We start from the raw sequence: 18968 nt of genomic DNA, 5'->3' as shown, positions 1-18968 counted from the left end.
TTTTATTTTATTTTTGATTCTTTTTTTGTTCTTGTTTGCTGTTTCATTTTTTAACGTACAAACTTAACAATTTGACTTGAACATTTGATTCGATTAATGATTAAAAAGCAATTTAGTTTATTTTTTGGTTTATAAAGCAAGTCTTTTGAACTGCATAGAGATGTACTTGATGTGTCTAAAATTTATAATCTGCTCAGGAAAATGCTTCAAATTTTCCTGACCAACAGACAGACTTTTCTGAATCCAATTGGGAAATGTTTGTTTTACAGCAGCAGGATAAAGAATAAAAATAATTCACTCCGTACTGGTATTCTACATAACGAAAAAGGCCTTCTATTCTACTATATTAAAAAATAAAGTAAGAAATTTTTTTTAGAGTTTCCGAGTTTATGCTATCATTAATTGACAAGCTTTTGCAGCGTTGCTGTCGTTTCGTCTTTTCTGTTTTCACTAAATCTATTCTTTGAGTTCATTTTGAAACCCGGAAGTACTTGTTCACACTTTCTTCTCATCCGGTGTAGAGTGGTGTGTTTACGTCCTGTCTTAGGCATGCTAGCCGGAGAGTTTGGTGTGCAGAAACATTAAAGTTTACGACAGAGAGATCGGGCAGTTCGCAGCTGGACTTTATCCGCAGCTCAACCGGATGTTTTTTCTGTTATTTGTAGCTTCTTTTAAAGAGAAGACAGTGAAGAAATGTCTGCTCCCGACAATGCCACAGCTAGACCTAACGTGGACCAGAAGGTCCTGCAGTATGAAACCTTCATCAACGAAGTCCTGAAGAGAGACTTACAGTAAGAAGACACTACAGCTGATGTCTGAACACAGTTTATTATGTCCTTACAGAGAGCTTTATTCAGTTACAGAACTTTAAAAACTAAAGTAAAAGAAATGTAATCTGTAGTTAAAGTAGTGCAAAATACTTGTGTAGATATGAGTTTATGAACTCAGATTTTTATCCAGGCAGACTTTGAACAGGTAGTAGAGGCGATATGAAGGTCAATGAGGAGTGACTACAAATTAAAGTCATTTAAAGCTTAATTAACAGCCTAATAAAGGTCAAGTCTCACAGCTGCTGATTGTATAATAGTGCTGGTGTCATTTTGGTCCCCCTCCGTGCCTTAATTACTTGCAGACTGATTATTAAATATTTACACTCACAAGTTGCTTTTTTAGGAATACCTGCTCAACCCAAATATCTTATCAGCGATTCATGTGGCAGCAACTCAATTCATTTAGGCATGTAGACGTTGTCAAGACAGCCTTTGCGTGCAATGTGTTTTTAATACAGTGGGATTGTTATACATGTCACTGCTGTGCCAGCACTGCAACAACTGGGGCAACAAACCAGACAGAACTGGAGCGTTTTGACCACACTAAGAGGAAACCTCTTAAATACCGTACTGCTTCACATTCTGCAGCCAGTACTGCAGAGCAGAGCTCAGCATGAGCTAACAGAGTGCGAAGCACATCCAGGGACACAAGCTGTTTAGGAAAACTGTGGAGTACACTTGGCAATTGGGTCAACAAGCTCCTTCACAGCTCCATTAGAAGCAGCCTCAGACCATCTTATTTAAAGTAGATCAGTTTTGTTAATTTACAGCTTTATATTGTTTTTCTTGAACACTATGACACTAGAGTAGCTTTGCATGATTCATAGTTCAAAATAATTCTTTTTTGCCTATGACATGACTGGTTTAGCTCCCCAGACAGCGGGTGGGTGGGCTATATTAGGGATATCTCCTCTCAATGACATCATACAGATTCAAGACTTGAAAAAGTATTTAGAGCAATCTAAGGCGTTAGCCTTTGGTTCACATGGGTTACTTGTACATGCACAGACCCGACTGGTTGTGTTTAATGTGAACACTGACAATTTTATTAGGGTGTAAGAAAAGAAATACAGAAATTACTTTGTACAGTTACAGAACAAAATGGTGCAAAAATCTAAAAACTACACCTAAGAAGGAGCTCAGTTATATAGAAAGGATACAATAATGAGCTTGAATCTATTATAAGTACATGGGTGATGGATAAGAAGGGTAGATCTAATCTTACAGGTATTTATGTGGTTCTTCAGGTTGGCATCTGAGTGTTCAGTGACACAGACTAAAGAGTTCAGGTGTCTGAAATGCTGTTTGGTGCTTTGAATCAGATTTTCTTGGCGTGTTTAGGCTGTTTGAATTATTTTGGTGCATCTGAAGGCGTTAATGTTCTCTGTAAATCAAGTGACGGCTGTCGTTTGGCAGGAAGGTGGTGGAGCAGAGGGATCAGGTTTATGAGAAGATCTCTCAGTACCTGCAGCTGAAGAACACCATACAGAGTCTGCAGGTAAACGCACACAAAATGTACTGTGTTATTTTGAAGATCTGTAGGTTTTTCAGTTTAGAAAAGAAGAGATTTCCACATCAAACTGGAGATCGTTGTAGTGATTCCCAAGTGTTTGTGCTGGCTGTCATTCTCTGTTAATGTTAAATGCTTCTGTCTGCTGGTTAATGAGCTGCAGACTGAGCTCTGCCAATACAGACATCTCTCTCTGTAGCTTCTCTGTGTGAGCTGTTTCTGTAATTCAGCACACTCTTCCGTGAGGAAAGATGGTGGAGCTTATCGGACCTCCATCAATACAGCTGAGCCTCACTGCAGCTGTTTATCCAGCAGATCAATACATGTGGCTCATTAGGCCGAGAGCTGTGAACCCAAACCTCCATCGTCTGGATCAAAGAGCCTGAAACTACAGCTGGAAAATCAAAACATTCAGACATTTTACCTCCACTTTTCAGATATTTAAAAAAATAATTTTTTATTTATTTTTATTTTATTTAGAGGATGGACGTTTTTATTTTAGTTTTCAGATATTTTTTTAAATCACTCTCATAATCATTGACGTCTGTGTAGGTTTTCAGTCATCCAGGTCATGGTAATCTAAGGAGCTTGGAAAGAAAAGCGACTCGACTTCTTTAAGTTTCTTGAAGACGTTTCATCCAAGAAGCTTCTTCAGTTCTAAAACTAAACGGTGAAGAGTCCCAGGTCTTTAAGTCCTAGTGGGAGTTGTCCCATAAGAGGGTCGTTGACCTGACTATTAATCATGTGCCCCATCACACACCTTGGCTCATGTGATTTAATACTTTGAACTCTCCAACATTTGGTCTTAGAACTGAAGAATCTTTCCGGATGAAACGTCTTCAGTCGCTTTTCTTTCCGAGCTTCTTACATATTCACTTATATATTTTTCTGTGGAAACCCCGCCAAACAAGCCAAAATCATTCAGTCTCTTTTCTAACTGTCATGTCATGAACGTTAACCTCTAACATGCTAACTGAGGCCTGTAGACACTGAGATGGAGTATTTTTTTCTCTGAGCTTGGGCTGCCTGTCCCACGAGTGAATGAAAGTCACACGCTTCTTTGTGTTCCTGCAGGAGGCGGGCTCTCAGCAGCTGAAGACAGACGTTGATCTTGGCTGTAACTTCTACGTTCAGGCTGAAGTGTGAGTTGCTGACACACGAAGGTCACCAGCAGCTGTTCTGCATTCGAACAGGCAAAAATGCTGCGTTTAGGCTATTGAAGTGTGCTGCGAGACTCCAGAGAGGCTAGAGCATCCGTGCTCTGTGTTTCCAAAAGGATTTCAGTTCCTGTTTAAACTCAGTTCTCTTTTCCTTCTCCTCCATCAGTGAGGACTCATCCAGGATGTTTGTGGCCGTCGGTTACGGTTTCTTTGTGGAGATGACTCACGACGAGGCTCTGAGGTTCATCGAGAAGAAGACGAGTCAGCTCACAGCGTGAGTTCATTGTCACTGTAACACTATTAAGATTAAAAGTAGGAGAAAAAGCATAAAAATGTAATTATGTTTCAGACATTTTTCAAATGAGCTCAGAATTTCACTTTGTTGTGAAATTATTTGAAAAAAATATGTTAGAACTATTTATTTTGAAATGTCCTGATTTTGTTTTTAGATATTTTTGGTGGGTATTCTCAATATTTATGATTTTATTATTAATTTTATCTTTAGATATTTCTCAAGTATTTTTTTCACACTTAAATTTTCCATTTTAAAACATTGATATTTTTGTTGTATTATTATTTTTTTCTGACAATTTCCTGTTTTTATTGTACTTTAAAATTAATTTTTATTTGTTTTATTTATTTGTTTATTTAGAATTTAGAATTATTGGAATTATTACTAATTTCTCTATTAATAATATATTACTAATATTTTTTATTTTATATTTTCTTTTTTTTATTATTATTATGATTGATTATTTTTTACGATTTGTTGTTGCATACTAATGTCTATTAGCTAGCTCATGTTAGCTCTTTGTTAGCACTGTCACTTTTTGCCATGCTAACCCTGTGTTTGTGTTACAGCTTCACGGAGCAGCTCACAAAAGACTCTGCCAAAATAAAAGCCCATATCCGCATGGTGCTGGAGGTCAGTTTCTTCTCAGGTGGATTATAGGACAGTTTTTATATAATAATAGTTTCTGTTGGGTGCAGGAGTTTTCCTCTGGCTTATACTTAAGTACTAAATAACTTGTTACTCATTTCTGAGGATTTTACAGTCAATGAAGTTTGAACATTGAACTAGAAGTAAAAAGTTTTACCCATCTAATGAAATACATCAAAATCAGATTTGAATATGTTCAGTTAAAACACTGTTTTTCAGTATTTACTGGTGACAAAAGGGTTAAAATAGTCAGATTTATCTGATTTATGACCAGATGTTAAAGAAGCAGGTAGAGAATCTGATTGGCTTCTTCATGTTTCCCTACTCAGGGTTTGAGGGAGCTGCAGGGCCTGGGTGACCTGCCAGAGAGCAGAAGAGGAGACGTTTTCTAGACTTTCCCACCTGACCAGCTGCAGAGGACGGGTTAACGAAAGCCGGCTGCTGATGTCAACGGTGTGTTTTGAGAAAACAGGCTCGAGGAGAAGGAAAGACTTCAGGACTAAAGCCTGAATCCCAACAAGTCCTCACAGAGCTGAAGAGGAGGATTAGTGCCTGAGCCTTCTCAGAGTCAAAACTCACAGTCATGAAACACGTACACTCGACGTGACTTTGTGTCTTTGTGAAACTCGTCTGTTGAAAATCAGAGAATATTCCTGTTTTTTGTTTTTTTGTTTTCTTCAGTGTCACAGTGAAGAAGGAGCTGCTCAGAGATACTCCTGCAGCGTCTAAACAGACACTTTCAGTCAATGTGACAAATTCAGGTTCAAACAAACCTGATCTCATAGGTTGAAAATAATGTGACAGGAAGTGAGTTTTCACTGTTTGGAGGTTTAAATAAATTGTTTTGTGAAAATGATCCCGACAGCTTTCCTTCCTTTGGTTTGTTGGACCTGTGCTCAAGGTGTTTCCTGGGTTTTCATAGAAATTCTTTGGATGTTTTACTGAATCTTTATTGAGGATTTAACTTTTTTTTTTCCTGACTAGCTGTATTCTAAATTTCTTTGAGAATGATGTGTTTATTCAGGTGTTTCAGGACTTTCAGCATCATCCAGCCTCCTCCTGGAAACCCTGCTGAGGCTGATCCGACACCAGGATGGGTCCACATTAACGGGTGGGTACTCTCCTCCCCTGGTTCTCTCTTGAGCCATCTTGAAGTTTTCTCAGCTGTTTCACTGGAAATACAGATGTCTGTTTTCCTTAATCTTCTCTTTAAAAACCAACAAGTCGAAGGCTTTGGACACAACACCTCCTCATCCGGCCTCCACTGGGAGACACTTTGCTCTCCGTTCAGCTTGCTGACAGCCGGCCTCTTCTACGGCGGTCAGCCGTCCTCCAGGAGTGGGGCCGGTGACTCCCCTTTACCAAACATGGTGTGTCTCTGGTTTCCACAGTTCGGTCCAAGTTCATGTTCTCTTTGACCCTGCTGCCTCATTCCTAACCATCGACCTCCACGACTGCTGTTCTCACCTCTTTCTGGACTAAGCAACATGTCTTTCTCTTTGATGATGTCACGGCAGGAAGCTGAAGAGGCTCCTAGACCAGCACTGGCTGTTGTCATCACTCCCACCTGCTGCAGTCTGCTGCTCAAACATCCTCCTCTGCCCCCCCGCCTCCTCCCTGTCCCCACTTCACGCTCAGCTTTGGCCATATTTGGATCTCTGTACTGCCACACTTCTCTGGCTCTCCCCACTTTGAGCTTTTTGTACTATTTCTTTGTACATTATTACTCATGATAAGCTTTTTACATGTCAGTAATTTTTTCAATAATATTTTTAAATGGTGTTTATTCATTTTATGGCCTAATAAGCTTCCAAAACACGTTTCAGTTATTTTAAGATTTTGAAATATTTATTTCGCTGAACATTTGTCCATATTTGTCTTATTTTCTTATTGTTAGTACAAATGTAGTACAATTTTCTCTACGTTAGTACTTTTTAATTGTTTCTGCTTTTTTTATAAATATGTTTCAGACATTTTACTGATTTAAAAAAACATTTTACTAATATAACATTTATATGGAGTAATTTAAAAAATGATGACAGCGACTACGACTCATGTTTTTTCACCATTATTACAATCAGAATGCTTTTGTTGTTATCGCATTATAAAAGACAGAAAATCGAGTGCTAGTTCTGTCTCGAAAAAAGAACAAAAAGTCAGCAGAAGATGATAAATAATGATCAATGTTAAGGTGTCAAGAATGAAACAGACGATACTTTACAGTATTCGATTTCAAACAGTAACTGCACTGTTTGTCTTTGTTTTGATGGACTTCTACCTTCAACCACCGGGCATCAGGTCAAGCAGAGTCCAGAGTGAGAATCATATTTAGTGATTTTAAGGTGGTATTTTGCATAAACAGCCTCTTGTAGGGAGGGGAGAGTGCAGCCAGCGGTCTTTGGTAATGTGTTTGTTATTTCCTTCTGATTACCCTTTTTATCTGCTGCAGAGCATCCGGCTGTTACGCAGTACACCGGGATGCTTTCTACGCTGGCGTAATAAAAGGTCACCAGCAGTTTCCCATGCACACAGTTCCTCTTCAGCAACCTCAGGAAGTGAAGGTGCTGCTGAGCCTTGTTAATGTTCACTGACCAGGTGAGGTTGTCAAAAACGAGGGTCCTTCTCTACACGGTCTACATTGAAGTCCAGGGTCAGAGGTCTGCTCTGCTCTCCCTGTCAGGATGAAAGGCAACTTTTTGTTTTCGGCACATTTAGATTCTTACTATTAAACAAATACTTGAATAATCTTAGAAAGAGAACCTTTAATTTTGGAGATAAAAGGTTGTGCCAGAACAGAAACATCCTGCTCCGAACGGGAGGAAATCTCTGCAGCAGGTCACGTGTCCACATACTTCTGGAAATTCTCTGATGAGACGCGATTGTGCGTCGAACTGACGCACAAACAGACCCTCAGCATATGTAACGATTATTGAAACAAGATGAAGCGGTGCTTGGCCATTAGCTCAGCTGCTTTTTAGAGATGCAGCACCATTAAGAACCTGTTGCCATGGAAACTGGATGCTGAATAGAGGCAGTGGCGTACAGAAGCAAAGGGAAAGAAAGAGAAAGATGTGATGCTGACTGAATGGCCGGAGCTCGGCCAGCATGTGGTCGATTCTAGCTGCAGTCAGACAGGAGGAGGTGATTTCAGCCAACGTCTTTAGAAGGAATCCTTAATGAGAGTCGTTGTAAAACAAAATAACGACGTCAAGTTTCAAATCAAGATTCAAACCCTGTTACTTTGAGTGAAAGACGTCATCCCAGTGCACTGCAAGAAAGGATCTGTGGACATTTGCTCTCTCTCTATCCTTCATTTATCGATTTAAAACCGTCAAGATTCAACTTCTGGAGCCAAAAGCTTTTTAATCTTAGTCATTTTTGTTATTTTTATTGATGTATTGCAGATCTACAGTATTTTAGTTTTAGGTCTTTAAAATAAATTTTGCATGCGTGGATTTCATGCACAGATTTCCTCGGATCAGCACAACAGTTAGAAATATTCAGTTTTGCTTGCGATGCTTTGGTTATTTATTTAAACGTTCCTCACAACAAAAAGACAAATCTGCAGCACACTGCTGAACTAGAACACCGCCTGGGTGTGACAAGCGAGAAGATCTGCCCTTAAGTTTGCCATATGTTATTAAAAACACTCTTTACACTCCAGTAAACTGCCGAGAGGAGACCAAAGAGGACACTCTGCAGGAGGCTCACACTCACATTTGGACTTTTTTGAGCTTTTCAGGAAACAAGAAAAATGTAAATAAAGGAACCAGGAAGGTGGCTTGGGTTTCCCCCAGTCTGAATTATACTATACTGATATATGAATACATTATCTTTGTGGCGTGGTTGATTTCCTGGCACTAAACTAGATGAAAATGGCTGTTTGGCTGTGGATTGAACACGTCTCCTGCAGGCAGACGTCTCTCATATCACTTCTGAACACTTAGACTTTTACAGTGACAATCCTAGAGTGGAACACCCATTAAAGGTCTGGTCTCAGGTGCTCGCTATACTGACAAAAATCTATATGCTGACACATTGATATGCTTTAATCATGTGTTCAGCGGGTCTGGAGGAGCTCATCTTTAAAATCTAGAAGCAGAAGGGTAAGAGTACGAGGTATCAATGGCCAGCTACAGCAGACATTTTAGCTTTCACATTTGCACTTCTTTTGATTTTTAGAGTTTTTTCAAGGGCTCACGTCCCAAAGTATGAACAGAGACCTCTTCATGCAGCTTTACACAGTGTCCTGAATAATAATCTTCCAGTGGAGCTGTAAGGCTCCATCCTCGGGATCATTCCAACTAGACTGGAATGAAGAAGTGGACACTCAGATCACTGATGAAGTCTGGGAAAAATCTCTGGAAAAAATTCATGGTACTTCTATAAATGCTCACATTCAAAACCGTCCACAGACTACACTTCTCTCCATCCAGATTACATAAATTATTCAAAGGCACTCCACCTCTGTGTGTGAAAGTTCAACAGAGAAAGGAACCCGATCTCATCAGTGTAACAGATTACAGACTTTGTCACCAAGGATTTAAACAGGGCGGGCCGTGTTTGGCCCCTCTTACAGCACAATTTAGGGTGATGATTCGAGCAGTGTGGAGGATCGGCACATTTCCTACAATCCAGGAAGTCTGAGACGCCTCCAACAAGTCAAACAATGCGAAGATCTGGTTACCAATCGCCAGGCTGACTGAAAAGTTGAAATGAAACTTTTTTGGCCTTATTAATGATGTCACACTGTCCTATAAACATGTATAACAGGTAATAATGTAATTTAGTCTGTATGCGAGCTAACACCATAAATACTAACACCCAAATCCTCCTTCAGTACCTTTTTTTTTAGCTCTCTCAGAGACCTCGTAGTTTAATATACCTGATGTTTTATAAAAAGATAAAAATAATCAAATCATCATTAATTGATTATTATAAACAATATTATACTTCTTATATTTATGAATAATTAGTGCATCAGATTATTGCCGCATTTTAATTTTGCATCATGTTTGCAGTTTTAGTTCAATATTCCTTTCAGCTTTGATTTCATTTTACTCTTTACTGAAGACACAAAATATTTTGATAGCATTTTTATAATATTTTTCACTGCTTTCCTCCTTAAACGTAAATGAAAGATTACAGTAGTACTATCAGCAGCAGTGCTCATAGGTTATATAGCTCATATACAGGGAGTGCAGAATTATTAGGCAAATGAGTATTTTGTCCACATCATCCTCTTCATGCATGTTGTCTTACTCCAAGCTGTATAGGCTCGAAAGCCTACTACCAATTTAGCATATTAGGTGATGTGCATCTCTGTAATGAGAAGGGGTGTGGTCTAATGACATCAACACCCTATATCAGGTGTGCATAATTATTAGGCAACTTCCTTTCCTTTGGCAAAATGGGTCAAAAGAAGGACTTGACAGGCTCAGAAAAGTCAAAAATAGTGAGATATCTTGCAGAGGGATGCAGCAGTCTTAAAATTGCAAAGCTTCTGAAGCGTGATCATCGAACAATCAAGCGTTTCATTCAAAATAATCAACAGGGTCGCAAGAAGCGTGTGGAAAAACCAAGGCGCAAAATAACTGCCCATGAACTGAGAAAAGTCAAGCGTGCAGCTGCCAAGATGCCACTTGCCACCAGTTTGGCCATATTTCAGAGCTGCAACATCACTGGAGTGCCCAAAAGCACAAGGTGTGCAATACTCAGAGACATGGCCAAGGTAAGAAAGGCTGAAAGACGACCACCACTGAACAAGACACACAAGCTGAAACGTCAAGACTGGGCCAAGAAATATCTCAAGACTGATTTTTCTAAGGTTTTATGGACTGATGAAATGAGAGTGAGTCTTGATGGGCCAGATGGATGGGCCCGTGGCTGGATTGGTAAAGGGCAGAGAGCTCCAGTCCGACTCAGGCGCCAGCAAGGTGGAGGTGGAGTACTGGTTTGGGCTGGTATCATCAAAGATGAGCTTGTGGGGCCTTTTCGGGTTGAGGATGGAGTCAAGCTCAACTCCCAGTCCTACTGCCAGTTTCTGGAAGACACCTTCTTCAAGCAGTGGTACAGGAAGAAGTCTGCATCCTTCAAGAAAAACATGATTTTCATGCAGGACAATGCTCCATCACACGCGTCCAAGTACTCCACAGCGTGGCTGGCAAGAAAGGGTATAAAAGAAGAAAAACTAATGACATGGCCTCCTTGTTCACCTGATCTGAACCCCATTGAGAACCTGTGGTCCATCATCAAATGTGAGATTTACAAGGAGGGAAAACAGTACACCTCTCTGAACAGTGTCTGGGAGGCTGTGGTTGCTGCTGCACGCAATGTTGATGGTGAACAGATCAAAACACTGACAGAATCCATGGATGGCAGGCTTTTGAGTGTCCTTGCAAAGAAAGGTGGCTATATTGGTCGCTGATTTGTTTTTGTTTTGTTTTTGAATGTCAGAAATGTATATTTGTGAATGTGGAGATGTTATATTGGTTTCACTGGTAAAAATAAATAATTGAAATGGGTATATATTTGTTTTTGTTAAGTTGCCTAATAATTATGCACAGTAATAGTCACCTGCACACACAGATATCCCCTAAAATAGCTAAAACTAAAAACAAACTAAAACTACTTCCAAAACATTCAGCTTTGATATTAATGAGTTTTTTAGGTTCATTGAGAACATGGTTGTTGTTCAATAATAAAATTATTCCTCAAAAATACAACTTGCCTAATAATTCTGCACTCCCTGTAGAAACCAGTCTTACTTGTTATCATCTATCGTCCACCTGGGCCTTACACAGAGTTTCTCTCTGATTTCTCAGACTTTTTATCTGATTTAGTGCTCAGCTCAGATAAAATAATTATTGTGGGTGATTTTAACATCCATGTAGATGCTAAAAATGACAGCCTCAACATCGCATTTAATCTGTTATTAGACTCAATTGGCTTCTCTCAAAATGTAAAAGAACCCACCCACCACTTTAATCACACTCTAGATCTTGTTTTAACATATGGCATAGAAACTGAACATTTAACAGTGTTTCCTGAAAACCCTCTGCTGTCTGATCATTTCCTGATAACATTTACATTTACAATAATTGATTACACAGCAGTGGAGAGTAGACTTTATCACAGTAGATGTCTTTCTGAAAGTGCTGTAACTAAGTTTAAGAATATAATCCACCCACTGTTATCATCTTCAATGCCCTGTACCAACATAGAGCAGAGCAGCTATCTGAACGCTACTCCAACAGAGGTCGATTATCTTGTTAATAATTTTACCTCCTCACTACGTACGACTCTGGATACTGTAGCTCCTGTGAAAACTAAGGTCTCAAATCAGAAGTACCTGACTCCGTGGTATAATTCTCAAACACGTAGCCTAAAGCAGATGATGAGGAAATGGCGTGTCACAAATTTAGAGGATCATCATTTAGCCTGGAGAAATAGTTTGCTGCTTTATAAGAAAGCCCTCCGCAAAGCCAGAACATCTTACTATTCGTCACTGATTGAAGAAAATAAGAACAACCCCAGGTTTCTCTTCAGCACTGTAGCCAGGCTGACAAAAAGTCAGAGCTCTACTGAGCCAACAATCCCTTTAACGTTAACTAGTAATGACTTCATGAACTTCTTCACAAATAAAATTTTAATCATTAGAGAAAAAATTACCAATAATCATCCCACAGATGTAACATTATCTACAGCTACTTTTAGTACCATTGATGTTAAGTTAGACTCTTTTCTCCAATTGATCTTTCTGAGTTAACTTCAATAATTAATTCCTCCAAACCATCAACGTGTCTTTTAGACCCCATTCCTACAAAACTGCTCAAAGAAGTCCTGCCATTAATTAATGCTTCAATCTTAAATATGATCAACCTATCTCTAATAATCGGCTATGTACCACAGGCCTTCAAGCTGGCTGTAGTTAAACCTTTACTTAAAAAGCCATCTCTAGACCCAGCTGTCTTAGTTAATTATAGGCCAATCTCCAACCTTCCTTTCATATCAGACATCCTTGAAAGAGTAGTTGTCAAACAGCTAACAGATCATCTGCAGAGGAATGGCTTATTTGAAGCGTTTCAGTCAGGTTTCAGAGCTCATCACAGCACAGAAACAGCTTTAGTGAAGGTTACAAATGATCTTCTTATGGCCTCTGACAGTGGACTCATCTCTGTGCTTGTCCTGCTAGACCTCAGTGCAGCGTTCGATACTGTTGACCATAATATCCTATTAGAGCGATTAGAACATGCTGTAGGTGTTACAGGTACTGCACTGCAGTGGTTTGTATCATATCTATCTAATAGACTCCAATTTGTGCATGTAAATGGAGAGTCCTCTTCACACACTAAGGTCAATTATGGTGTTCCACAGGGTTCAGTGCTAGGACCAATTCTATTTACATTATACATGCTTCCCTTAGGCAGCATCATTAGAAGACATAGCATAAATTTTCACTGCTATGCAGATGACACGCAGCTCTATCTATCCATGAAGCCAGGTAACACACACCAATTGGTTAAACTGCAGGAATGTCTTAAAGACATAAAGACCTGGATGGCCGCTAACTTTCTGCTTCTTAATTCAGATAAAACTGAGGTTATTGTACTCGGCCCTGAAAATCTTAGAAATATGGTATCTAAGCAGATTCTTACTCTGGATGGCATTACCTTGGCCTCCAGTAATGCTGTGAGGAACCTTGGAGTCATTTTTGACCAGGACATGTCCTTCAATGCACATATTAAACAAATATGTAAGACTGCTTTCTTCTACTTGCGCAAAATCTCTAAAATTAGAAATATCCTGTCTCAGAGTGATGCTGAAAAATTAGTTCATGCATTTATTACTTCCAGGCTGGACTACTGTAATTCATTATTATCAGGATGTCCTAAAAACTCCCTGAAAAGCCTTCAGTTAATCCAAAATGCTGCAGCAAGAGTCCTGACAGGGACTAGAAAGAGAGAGCATATTTCTCCTGTTTTGGCTTCCCTTCATTGGCTCCCTGTTAAATCCAGAATTCCAAATCCTGCTCTTCACATACAAGGTCTCAAATAATCAGGCCCCATCTTATCTTAATGACCTTGTAGTACCATATCACCCTATTAGAGCACTTCGCTCTCGCTCTGCAGGCCTACTTGTTGTTCCTAGAGTATTTAAAAGTAGAATGTCGTTCCAGCAGCTATCCTCTTTGCGTCGATGCTGCTGACAGCAAGCCGAGACGAAACACTTTCCTCTACAGCACCACAGACCTTGAATTCCCTGGAACATCACTTATCTGTTGTTTTGTCTATAGCTGTTTGTTTAAGTTATCTTTCTTTCAAATCACTTAACACACAGCAGACTGTGAGAGTTTAGTGTAGAGCACTTCGCTCTCGCTCTGCAGGCCTACTTGTTGTTCCTAGAGTATTTAAAAGTAGAATGGGAGGCAGAGCCTTCAGTTTTCAGGCCCCTCTTCTGTGGAACCAGCTTCCAGTTTGGATTCGGGAGACAGACACTATCTCTACTTTCAAGATTAGGCTTAAAACTTTCCTTTTTGCTAAAGCATATAGTTAGGGCTGGACCAGGTGACCCTGAATCCTCCCTTAGTTATGCTGCAATAGACGTAGGCTGCCGGGGATTCCCATGATGCATTGAGTTTTTCCTTTCCAGTCACCTTTCTCACTCAGTATGTGTTATTAGACCTCTCTGCATTAAATCATATCTGTTATTAACCTCTGTCTCTCTTCCACAGCATGTCTTTATCCTGTCTTCCTTCTCTCACCCCAACTGGTCGCAGCAGATGGCCCCGCCCCTCCCTGAGCCTGGTTCTACCAGAGGTTTCTTCCTGTTAAAAGGGAGTTTTTCCTTCCCACTGTCGCCAAAGTGCTTGCTCATAGGGGGTCATATGATTGTTGGGTTTTTCTCTGTACCTTTGAAGCGCCTTGAGGCGACATTTGTTGTGATTTGGCACTATATAAATAAAACTGAATTGAATTTAATTGAATTGAATATAGGTCAGGGTCACCTCATGGCTACAGCTGGTTCCTAGTGACAGATTTCAAACTTCGAACATCCGAATTATTACAGAATGAGCTATTTAACAAAAATAACGTTCAGTTTATATAATTTTGCCACAACCCGGTTGTTAAGAATATGACAGAAAGGTGGACACACCTTTAAGAAAATGGTTTATTAAGGAATTAAAGAGAAACTAATTCAGCACACGGCATGTTGGCAGGGAGAGAGAAACGCGGGAGTCCCAGCCACAGATTTATAGTCTGGGAACACACGGTCCAGGTGTGCTCAGGTGTGCTCAGGTGTGCCCAGGAGCCCCGCCCACCGAAGACCTGAAACACATGTAGAGAGAAAAGCTTGGGAACAAGGGGCAGAGATTTAACTGTGAAAACCTGTGAACAAATTTAGACTTATCTTACTTTATCACAGTACCTGAGATATGAGCACTATTCCCTGTTTCCAAAATGGGATTGGCCGTGCGAGCGGTTATCTTTGCAAAAACCGCAGCGGTGCGATAAGAGTGCAGATCTGACATCGATAAGATGCGTTTCACTGAGTTTGTTTAGCAAAGTTTGGCGGAGTTACTCAGAGCTACTGTCCATGGAGCGCACAGCCGCGGTGACGTCACCCCCCGTTGCTCCAGAAACGGTGCTTTCACACACCGGAATTCAAACAAAGCGCGAAAGGATTTTCTTCAAAATAAGAGCGCACAAAACCCGCAAAGCTTTCATTTGAAAACGTAATTCCACACAGATTTATGATTATATTCATTGACTGATTCGGTCACTGATTCGAGGTTTAAAAACAGGACAAAAAAAAACCCAACATATAAAAGAATATTGCTAAAACCCAGACAACGAACTGATGTTGAACTTTGAGAAGCAAGTCTGCACTCAGAAACCACCTTTTAATGGTTAATTGTCAGTGTCAGTGGTCACTGAGACCTGAAAATTACATGTGTGCACTCATCAGTCAAATATGAAAAGTTTGAGGACTTTAGCGAAGACTTCAGACTCCTCTAAACACTTTTTTACTTACACTGTCTTTTGTTTGTTTGGGTTTTTTTTTTTTTTTTTTTTTTTTGTATGAGGAAGTGTCTCTTATGACACTCTCTCGGGCAGAGAGGCCCCCATCAACAATTACAGCATTATAAAGTGCAAAAATATTAAAACAAGTCACTGTAACTGTTCTTTAACCAGTTAAATGATCAAAAATCTTCATATTTGTCAAGCTCTGCAAGAGGTGAACACCTTACTAGGTATTTTAAAAATTTGAGTAACTCAAAATTTTGAGATACTAAACTTAAATTTTGGCATATGGCTAGCATTAAATAAATGAATAATAAAAATAAATAAGTAATAATTGTAAAAATTACGTTTAAATTAAAAAGTGCTGGAAACAAGCTTCCATTCCTAACTGAGTTTAGGCAAATAATCAATTTTAAGTAATCTACAAATATCAAAGTTATAAAGCTTGTTGAAAAAGACCTATGGTAGCAATAAGAATGAAAAACGACCATTTCATACAGAGAGAGAGCGTGAGGCGCTTGAGCCATTTGAGTTTTAATCTGAAGGTACACCGGAAGTGAGGCCGTTTGTGTTGACGCTAATCTGACGAGAATGGAAGCGTTGAGGAGGCGTGTGGTTCCAAACAGGAAGAAACTGGGAAAACACGCAGTAAATACGCTATCCTCGGACACAGCCAACTAACAGCCTGGGGCAGATAGTACAAACTACTTTTTCTCCATGCCGGAGGCCTGTGGACCGTTCCTGGTGAACTCCTTTCAGATCTGTCCCGCAGTCGGAGGGGCTGTTTGGGGGGGCTGACGCACCAGCAGAAGCGCAGGAAGGCGGGGGGCTGTCACAGCAGCAGGCTAGGCTAGGCTAGGCTAGGCTAAGTTAAGCTAAGCGCTGCAGCCCGAAGAAACCTTGAACTTGTGTAAACTTTGTGGAGTACAACACCGGAAGTAGCATCACCGGAGTGGTTAAACGACAACCACGGACTCCACAGATGAGATAAATATACACAAACGTCTATTATGTTCACAGTTTTTTTTTTTTTTTTTTATCTAAAAAGTGTTAGCCTGGCAGCGGACTTATCGCCAGTTAGCTGTTGAACACATCCAGGCTCTGGCAGAGGGACATGAGCGGGAGGAAATCGCCTCAGTTTGCCCCATGCACATCCGCAGAATGGATCTAATTTGCGTTGTTAACCCGTTAAAAGCTATTGGACGCTAATTAACACAGTGGATGTTAATTAATCACTGAGGTATCCGCGGATGAAAATTGGTTTTTGACATATAAGAGGGACTTTTTCTGTTTTGTTATATCGGTTTTTTTTCGATAACTTCTGCTTTCCGTTAGTGTGGTTATCATGGAGGTAGGGGAGCCTGGCAGCGGCAGCTCAGAGCGGTTACATAACGCCAGCAGGCCGGGAGAGAAGCTGCTGAATGTCGCCTCCTCTTCAGCCTCCTCAGCCTGGCTCTGACAGCCGTAAACCCCCCTCCAGCGCACACACACACACTAACAGACTGACAGACGCACAAACAAACACAGACAGACTGACAGCAGGACAGCAGCATGGAGGTGGTGTAAGGCATCTGGGAGATAGAAAACAGCAACGAGAAGGATCGTTTTGCTGAAGATGGAGTCCAACCCACTGATTAACGGTGAGAAATGTTGCTGCAGGATACAGTTGCGTGTGTGTGTGTGTGCCGCAGTCCTGCGTGTGTTTCTGTGCACTTTGGAGGGAAAAAGCAGCAGCAGCAGCTTTGCAACAGGTGTGTGGAAGCTGCTGTGGCCTGCAGCTGGGTTGGACCTGAATTGTTTTCATGCTGCTGCAGACAGCGTGTACAAACTTGCAGCCTGAGAGAGAAAATCCACACTAAAGGCTCTTTAACTATTCACAGTAGGGGGGCAGAGAGTCACTGCAGGGGGGATGATGTGTGTTTATATATTTATGGTTGCTACAGCACTAATACCTGTTTATGATTTGGAGCTGAGCACACTACTTGAGATTAATACAGGGGTTATAAAAATGACTGTTTCTGCTTTATTTTATTGATTCATGCGAACATAAATGGAAATACAGCATGCACGTCTGAAAGCCAACATTTAGCTGCTTTTTGTTCCATTCTCTTAACAAGATGATCCCACACTGCTACGGTAATATTGAGGTCCGAGCTCTGAGGTGGCCAGTTCGTGACTGATATTGTTCCACTGTGTGTTTTTTCTGTGCAGGTATGCTTTTACTGCATTGGCAGTGTGTTTTGGATAATTTTAATGCTAAAAAAAAACATTGTCAATCAGTAACTTCTGAGATGGTATTGCATAGTGAATCGAAATCTGTTTGTACATCTCTGCAGTTTTAATTCCATTATTTTTGACAAGATCTCCAACACCACTGGTTGAAATGCAGTTCCAAACCATGACAGAGCCTCCACAGTGTTTTACAGGTGACTGTAGAGACTCACTGTTGTGCCTCTTACCTGACCTCCTTCATACATACTGATGATGATTTGACTCAGAAATGTCACATTTGGATTAATTGCTCAATCAGACCCTTTGTCAGTGATTTTCAGTTGAGGTCTTGTGTAATTTTTATACCTCAACATTTCCTTTTCCCTTCGCTTTGACTGGTTTCTTGACAGCCACCCTTCCACTGAGATCATTGCTGAAACTTCAGTGAAGTGTCAGATGCATCTCTCAGGTCCTGTATCAGGTCTTTGCTGGATTTGTTTTAAGGACGTGACTTTCAGATGCTGTCTGTCTGATGTAAACAGTTTCTTAGGTCTGCCAGTTTTTCTTTTGTCCTTAACTTGTCCAGTTTCTTAGATTTTTCAAGGACATGCTGTACACCATGGCGAGATATAATGCAAGTTCTTGGCATCTTGGTCGAGCAAAAATACTACAGTATACACTACAGTTTTACAGTACTGTGCAAAATGGAAGAATGTTGTGATGATACCGATTGGTTTTGGGTTGCAATTGAGGTTATCGATTGCTGCCATGTGTTCTGCTTTTGCTAGTTGGCACCAGAAATACCTGTTGGCTAAATGAATGATTTTTGTTTTATAATGTACAACGGCAGTTACCTATTGGTTCAAAGATGGGACAACTTCATTGACCACTAGCCAGAGCAAAAGCCCTGACACATATCTGTGGCCCATCTGTCTGATCTGACCCATTTTTCCGATCAGATGCCAACTTTCTGGCTGTGAGTGTGTGATACAGCGTACCCATCTGTCACCAGCGTTAAATTAATAAACCGTGTGTTAAAGAATGTCAGGATCAATTCAAACAGCTAGCTTTGTAACATAAAATGTTGCAAAAGTATTAATAGATGCTGTTGATGTAGCAGCGTCAAATGTCTCCAAACTGATTTCACTCAGCTGTTAGCTTCTTCCATGCTATCTCTGCTGCTAGATGCTGCTGTCACATGATGTAGTAAACACAGAGCAACATAGAACTGAAGTGAATGAATTGGCTTAGACCAATACTGGCACATCCTTACAAGTGAGGTGCCAAGTAAAC

At 40.3% G+C, this 18968-nt stretch overlaps 2 protein-coding genes across 3 annotated transcripts in view; both read left to right on the top strand.

The window, feature by feature from the left end:
- The first annotated feature begins 503 nt into the window (after positions 1-503).
- On the top strand, positions 504-5296 carry uxt (ubiquitously-expressed, prefoldin-like chaperone). Its single transcript, XM_031759156.2, has 6 exons — positions 504-791; positions 2247-2328; positions 3415-3482; positions 3667-3774; positions 4362-4425; positions 4770-5296. The coding sequence occupies exons 1-6, from the start codon at positions 694-696 to the stop codon at positions 4830-4832; spliced, it is 483 nt and encodes a 160-aa protein (XP_031615016.1). The 5' UTR covers positions 504-693; the 3' UTR covers positions 4833-5296.
- Positions 5297-16045: 10749 nt separating this feature from the next.
- elk1 (ETS transcription factor ELK1) overlaps positions 16046-18968 on the top strand; it is a 32794-nt gene continuing 29871 nt past the window's right edge. For both annotated transcript variants that reach the window (XM_039604258.1, XM_031759183.2), the window contains exon 1: positions 16046-17104. In XM_039604258.1, coding sequence (XP_039460192.1) covers positions 17080-17104 — 25 coding nt within the window. In that variant the 5' untranslated portion in view covers positions 16046-17079. The remainder of the gene's footprint in view (positions 17105-18968) is intronic.

Source organism: Oreochromis aureus, linkage group 20, assembly GCF_013358895.1.
Source record: "Oreochromis aureus strain Israel breed Guangdong linkage group 20, ZZ_aureus, whole genome shotgun sequence".
NCBI lineage: Eukaryota > Metazoa > Chordata > Actinopteri > Cichliformes > Cichlidae > Oreochromis > Oreochromis aureus.
The sequence above is the reverse complement of the archived record's forward strand: the minus strand, read 5'-3'. Positions and strand labels throughout refer to the sequence as shown.

Bases quoted from the DNA above. Each gene is read 5' to 3' on its own strand.
- uxt (XM_031759156.2), top strand. From the start codon at position 694: ATGTCTGCTCCCGACAATGCCACAGCTAGACCTAACGTGGACCAGAAG. The intron at 2,329-3,414 runs GTAAACGCACAC...GTGTTCCTGCAG, and splicing joins ACACCATACAGAGTCTGCAG to GAGGCGGGCTCTCAGCAGCT. The intron at 4,426-4,769 runs GTCAGTTTCTTC...TTCCCTACTCAG, and splicing joins ATATCCGCATGGTGCTGGAG to GGTTTGAGGGAGCTGCAGGG.